Source organism: Pristis pectinata, chromosome 10 (assembly GCF_009764475.1).
Source record: "Pristis pectinata isolate sPriPec2 chromosome 10, sPriPec2.1.pri, whole genome shotgun sequence".
Lineage (NCBI taxonomy): Eukaryota > Metazoa > Chordata > Chondrichthyes > Rhinopristiformes > Pristidae > Pristis > Pristis pectinata.
In genome coordinates, this window is record NC_067414.1 from 71,755,907 (window position 1) to 71,762,531 (window position 6,625).

At 39.8% G+C, this 6,625-nt stretch overlaps 1 protein-coding gene across 1 annotated transcript; it reads right to left on the minus strand.

Moving 5' to 3' along the window:
- Nucleotides 1–651: 651 nt before the first annotated feature.
- On the minus strand, nt 652–6,535 carry klf11a (Kruppel-like factor 11a). Its single transcript, XM_052025013.1, has 4 exons — nt 6,145–6,535; nt 4,611–4,868; nt 3,387–4,362; nt 652–1,719 (listed from the first exon to the last, which is right to left on the minus strand). The coding sequence occupies exons 1-4, from the start codon at nt 6,193–6,195 to the stop codon at nt 1,427–1,429; spliced, it is 1,578 nt and encodes a 525-aa protein (XP_051880973.1). The 5' UTR covers nt 6,196–6,535; the 3' UTR covers nt 652–1,426.
- Nucleotides 6,536–6,625: the final 90 nt, after the last annotated feature.

Genomic DNA, 6,625 nt, shown 5'->3' on the forward strand with positions numbered 1-6,625 from the left:
AGATATGGTGATTGAAGTTGGGGATGTTCTGGAGGCCAGAAATGGAGAAACACAGATTTCGCTCATGTTTATAGAGCTCAAAGAGATTGCAAAGCTAGGGAAGGGTGAGATCATGGAGGAATTTAAAAAAAACAAAACGTGGCAAGTTGTCTTTACAAATGACACCAAACAGCAACATTGTAAAGCTAACTTTTTGGCAAGTGATAATGTTATACTGGCCAACTTTAGTGACTTGTATAAGGCAAAAAAAAGTTATTGTGTAATTATGAAGTATACAAGGAGCCAAGTGGAATTTGTACTTATCAAGCACACAAATGCACAAAGAGTAATTTTGAATTTAGGTGATATAAAACTTTGATCTCAGCTTGCCCCCCAATTAAAGTAACTCTCTGATTTCCATTTTCACTAAGGATACTCATAACTCTAATGACAGAGTTACCCCCAATTACATCTTGGGACTTGATGCTTCCCTATAGTTATCACATTTTCGCTGAACCCATCCTCTCCTTCTTAATGAAAATGTTGTGGAATAGTTTCCAGCATTTTGTTTTTATTTTAGATTTCTGCAGACGCTGCCTGACCTGCTGAGCGTTTCCAGCATTTTCTGCTTTCATTTCAGATTTCCAGCATCTGCAGTTTCTTTTATTTCTTCACCTGATTACTGCTGTAAGTCAGAGACTTAAAAAAAATACAGCCCATCCTGTCACCATCCTCAGCAGGGTATTTCATGTAGCCACACGCAACTTGTGTAACATACATATTGTTTTCAGTGTGCCATACATGAGGAAAACACAAACATAAGTGCTGGACATCTAAAATAATTGGCATAATGCCATGATGTGAATGATATTAAATACATAATGTTTGCAAAATAGTGCACTTTTAAAATATATATACACATTTATTCATTCCAATTCTCATGCTGATGGTTATCAGTTTCAATAGGTTAGGATCTAAAAAGGGGGCTGCACAAAATTATTGCTTTAAGGCAATAAAAGAGTTCAGCGCTATTCTTGTATGGCAAAAATTGTCAGAAAAAATATTTATCATCTGTTATACATGAAAATTGTTTTATTAAATAGAGGAAGTATACAATGTGCATAGCAAATACTATTTACAATACATTTAAAATGTTTAGAATATAATGAAAATTTTCCATGAACCATTGTGGAATTTCCCCATATTCTGTGCATTACAAATGAGAGGAAAATTCCACCCTTATGCTTGTCAGATTTTTGCGTTCAACCTGTTCACACAAGTGTCATTACCACTCATATATGTCAGAAAGATAAATCAATTCATACTTTGAGAATGCAGTAAAGCACACCACTTTCAGAATTGCGTGAGCATTCCATCAAACAACAGCCACTTCTTCAGTTCTGTTGATAACTCAATTAGTGCAAATGTTGTCTGCAAGTCATCTCATTCAGGTGGATGTTGTCGTAGGAATCAATACATTTTTCACAGGGATGGCAGAAGGTGCTGAAATAGCTATTTTGTTCAGTTTGTTGACCTCAGCCTGCCAATTGGGGACTTTCTTTGTGGTCATGTGACGACGCGCATGTTTCGTGAGGTGATCACTGCGCATGAAGCGTCGATCACAAACGGGGCACATGAACTTCTTCTCCCCAGTGTGAGTTCTGCGGTGTCGCGACAGTTCATCTGAGCGGGCAAACTTTTTGTCACATCCTTCCCAGTTACAGTTAAATGGTTTCTCGCCTGAAAAGATAAACCCTGTCATTAGAATCACGCTTCATCAACGGTTCTTAAATGGAATCTACAAGAGCAAAACATGGTTTGGATTAGGGACTCCGTTTTGTTTGGTGAAGTATACTGAAAATTGATTCATCCCCAATGGTACTGATCACAAGTTCCAAAAGAAATACAACAGGAGTTGGTGACTGTGTCCACTGCCCACATGCAGCAACACCTGGCCAGAATTCATTTGGGCTGATATTAGGTAAATAAGATTTGTGCCACCTCAATGCAAGGCTATACCATCTCCAGCAAGAAAGAGTTGAACCTATTCCACTTGACATTCAATGGCATCACCATTGTCAAATATCCTACCATCAACATCCTGAATAACATTACTTACCAATGGCTTAATAGGACCAGCCTTTGACCCACCTTTCAAGAGTAGGTCAAAGGTCCTGTGACAAATGATTCGTCTCCTGATTTCCAAAGCCTTTTCACCATCAGCAAGGCACATATCAGGCCTATAATGGAATGCTCTCCTCTTGTCTGAATGCATGTAGCTCCAGTAATTGTCATGAGAACTGACACCACTTAGGTCAAAAGAATACACTTGATTGGCACCCCATTCTTAAATATTTCCTTCCTTTATCCCTGCCATTTTGCTGGAAACGTGAAATTGCTACAAGCTGCTCTTCAGCAAAGCACCAATTCTTCTACTATCTAACAGGACAAGGGCAGCAGATGCACGGGAGTAGCTTCACCTCCAAGACACACACAACCCTGACTTGGACATATATCACCATGTTGCTGGGTCAAAATACTGGAACCCCGTGGGAGTACTTTTACAACGCAGAAGGTGGCTCACCACCACCTTTACAATAGAAATTAGGGATGGTCAATATACTTTGGTCTTGCCAGCAAAGCTGATTTTTCACGATTACATTGCTGATTATTGGCAGTTCCTCTTGACCGAGTTTGGCCTCTGAATCAATAATGGAGGAATATGAAATTTTACTGAGGCAAATATAAGAGTAATTTCTACCATTTTAAGGGGAAACTATGAAATGTTTTGCTTTGCTGTGTACTATTTACACAGCACCTTGGCTAAAAATGAGAATGGTGAAAGAAAATGAAAAAATAAATGCTGAGGTGTTTAGGATAGTAGAAGACCATAAAATATAGGAGCAGAATTAGGCCATTCAGCTCATCGAATCTGCTCCACCAATCACGGCTGTGTTTTTTCAACCCCATTCTCTTACCTTCTCCCCATAACAATCAAGAATCTATCAATCTCTGCCTTAAATACTCAATGTATATTTTGCTTTGCTTGGTCTACATCAGAAAACTGAGACTGTTGTTATGTAATTTACTTGAACCATTGGAGAAAGCATTAGCCTTGTTTTTTTCTCTTCTACATATTAAATGTATAAATTAACATCTAAATATATTTTGGCAATTTGCTACATTTCTAATTATACAGATAAACATAAATGAATAATATCTGGTAAAATTGGTCTAATTTACATCTAAAATCTAGGAATCCAGTTTAAGCTTTGCAAATGGAAAAGTAATACAATGAAACTATCTTTCATATTAAGATTTACATGAATTAGTAGTTCACAACTGAGATCACGTGTTCCAGTGTGTGGCATCAAAATGACACTGAAAATGTTCAGGGTAAAGTATACCTGTGTGTGTTCGGAGATGTGCTTTTAAGTGCGAACTCTTGAAGTAGGTCTTCCGGCAACCAGTAAAATTACAAATATAATTACGCCTTCTAGAGAAATCCATCTGTGGTGCACAATTTTGACCCGATGAAACAAAAACTGGAGCAGGAGCCAGTGGCAGCAACTTAGTATTCCCAACTGTCATTACCGTCTGCTGAGCAGGAGATGATGGTGTTAGAGTGGGTTGGGGTAGCACAAACATCACTGTCCCTTGTGACACTGATGTTCCCACCAGAAGAGGTTGAGAAACTGGAGCAGTCTGGGAAAACATGGGCTTTACACAGTTGCTTGGTGTTGGGATCAATGCTGAAATGACACCTCCTCCTCCTCTTTCTCTTCCTCCTCCATTCACAGGCAACATCTGACAGATAACTGGAGTGTTTGCCACAGCTGGAGGGGGTAGGCGTGCTGGTAGAGATCGGGCTAGGTTTTGATGTTCAGTTTCAATTTTGTTTGTTGTACAAGCTGGTGCTAGGGAGGACACTGCTGGCTGTGGGTCCTTGCTAACTGACTTGGAGAAATTCTGCTGCAAACAGCTTTTACTCTCAAAACCAGAGGACGAACGCATCTCCTTAGTGTGCTTACATTGGCTTGTTGCTTTTCCTTTTGCCTTTGTCCCAAGGCTTAGGAGACTCGAGTGGGGCTTTTCAATCATTGACGGCGAAGGAATGTGGCTGCAAGGAGAATTATCAGCAGTGTGACGGATGACACTGGTGGCCACTGACCGGCAGTGAGGAGCAACAGTCCGTTCGGCTGCAGGAGACTTCTGGCGTGAAAACTCATGAATGTTCACTAAAGCAGGCTTCACAGTCATCGTATTGACTGTGTGGACTCCACTGTTAGCAGTGATAGTAGCTGGCTTTGTATAGGTAATTTGTGGCACTGGAGGAGCATTACCAGATTCAACAACACCAGGACTATGTGGTGGTGTCATACACTGTAAAGATACAAGAAACTTCATATTTAGTTTGAGGCTAAATTAGGTTCTACATCCCATCTATAATAATAGGTACAGGAATCTGTTCATATTCTTTAAGTTTGATCGCAAACAGAATACATCAACAGCTGCGACTACAACTAGAGTTACGCACCAGTCTCAAAATTTAAATCACTGCCAAGACCATCTTATTTTCTTTTGACTTCCTGATTACAAATAGGCATCAGTGAGAACAACTGTATACTTACGAGGAATGAGAATGAATGGTAGTCTCTCTGCAACATTGGAGGAACAGATTCACAGTGCACAGAATCTGTGTCTGAAGCAGGTGTAAGTGGTCGCATTTTTAAGAGATCCCCTTTTTGCGACCGTTGTCCCCATGAACTCATACAAACAAGAGCCTCCACAGCTTCAATGTCATTCTGTTCCAATGGACTGCCAGAGGACCTTTCACTGTCATGACGTTTCCTTTCTAATATCGACTCATAAATGCCTATGATTTCAACCTGGTGGCAAAAAGCATCTCAATTTTAAAATTAATATCAATTGCATACCAATTAAGGGAAGTTTATCCATACATTGTTTTGTGTTATTCAATTTTAATTACTTGTATGTAAAATAAAGTCTTCGGAGAGGTACAATTTAGATTTTTCCTCAATTTGTTTGAAAAGTGACAAAATGCTTTATCACTATTAATGTAAAGTGCATTAATACATAATTGGTATATTCTCAAATTGCAATGTATGAAAATTACTTGCATACCTTCACAAGAAGCGCCTAAAAAGAATCTGAAACAAAAGCAAAAAATCTTGGAAGTGTTCAGCAAGTCAAGCAGCGCCAGTGCTTTTCCCAGTTCTGGTGTAGGATCTTTGACCTGAAATATTACTTGTTTCTCTCCCCAATGAAACTGCTCGACTCCGAAGCACACGCAGCATTTTGTGTTTTTGTTTCAGATTGCCATCATCTGCAGCTTTTTAAACTCTACAGAGAACTTGAAATTACAATTCATAACATTAATCGATTATTGCCAATCGTCAGCTAATTGATTAATGTCAAATGCATTTACTCTGGTCCTACCAATGTAGGGGAGTTGGTACAACATCATATCATAAGAGATATTGGGCACAGGGTAGCTGTACTGACCCTGAACGCCTCCAACTCCAAATATAGAATCATGCTGACGTCAGCAATTAAGCAGCCATGTGAAGTCTGCATGTCTACAGAGCTTCTACCAGGAAGTCCCCTCCTACAACATCTCTTTGTCCAAGAAAACAACTCGGAAGGTTCATTTGGTTTAATACGAAATTCAATATTATGCAAATTGCTCTGAGACGATACCTTTAAACAACTTCGTCCATTTGATAGACTGAAATTATTTTATCTGTTAAATACTCCGCTTTGCTACAATTATCCTAATTGGTATCAATGAATCATTAAACGTTGAATATCCAAATCCGCAAAAAGTCTTATTTTCGAGCATGAAATAGCATCATCACCTTGATAAACATTGGTTGCAATTTACAGCTATGTCATTACCACTAGTAATCCAGTACTATGTAACACAATGTCTACATAATACCACAAAAGAGCCGTCCTACACTATTGTTGCATTCAAAGCTTTTTCCACATTTTCCCCTAGCCACTTGACATCTTTCTTAAAAATACAGTTTCAAGAGCATTACATTAGGCGAAATGCGCAAAATTCTTATTATCATCAACCAGCATTTATAATTTAAATGTCCTTTCTAGAATTAATAATTACCGTAATATTAATATACTTACATTGCGTGATTCTTCCATTTCTCCAACTTGACATGGAGAATTACACCGCATTTTAATTATTTTAAATTAATTAAACATTTTTTAAAAATCCCAATCAAAACAATATCACGTTGGGGGGGGGAAAGGCAAGAAGGGAGAGCCCTCGCAAATGGTAGCAATGAGAATAACAAATTCTCTCCGGGGTGGACATAACGACCCAGTTGCAACACGCACAGAACAACAAAAATTACATTGCAGCTGGCGGCAGTGAAGCTCCACCAATCGGAGACAAAGGTGTAGAAAGCGCCGGCCAATAGGGGCGCAGTGAGCGCGTGATCAGAGGCTGATCGCTGGCGTGGGCGCCCTCCGTCACCGGCGTGATTGGCGGGAACGCCAGGGCGGCCGCTCCTCCCCCACCCTCAGCCTGCGCTCAGCCAGGTCCGCCTGCGTGCGGGTCTCTCCAGTCAGTGCGAACCGCCTGAACTCGCCGCTGGAAACTAGG

Excerpts from the sequence above, each read along its gene's own strand:
- klf11a (XM_052025013.1), bottom strand. The coding sequence starts at position 6,195 with ATGCGGTGTAATTCTCCATGTCAAGTTGGAGAAATGGAAGAATCACGC. Across the intron at positions 4,363-4,610 it reads ACCATTCATTCTCATTCCTC|TGTATGACACCACCACATAG; the intron begins GTAAGTATACAG and ends GTATCTTTACAG. Across the intron at positions 1,720-3,386 it reads ACATCTCCGAACACACACAG|GCGAGAAACCATTTAACTGT; the intron begins GTATACTTTACC and ends TTATCTTTTCAG.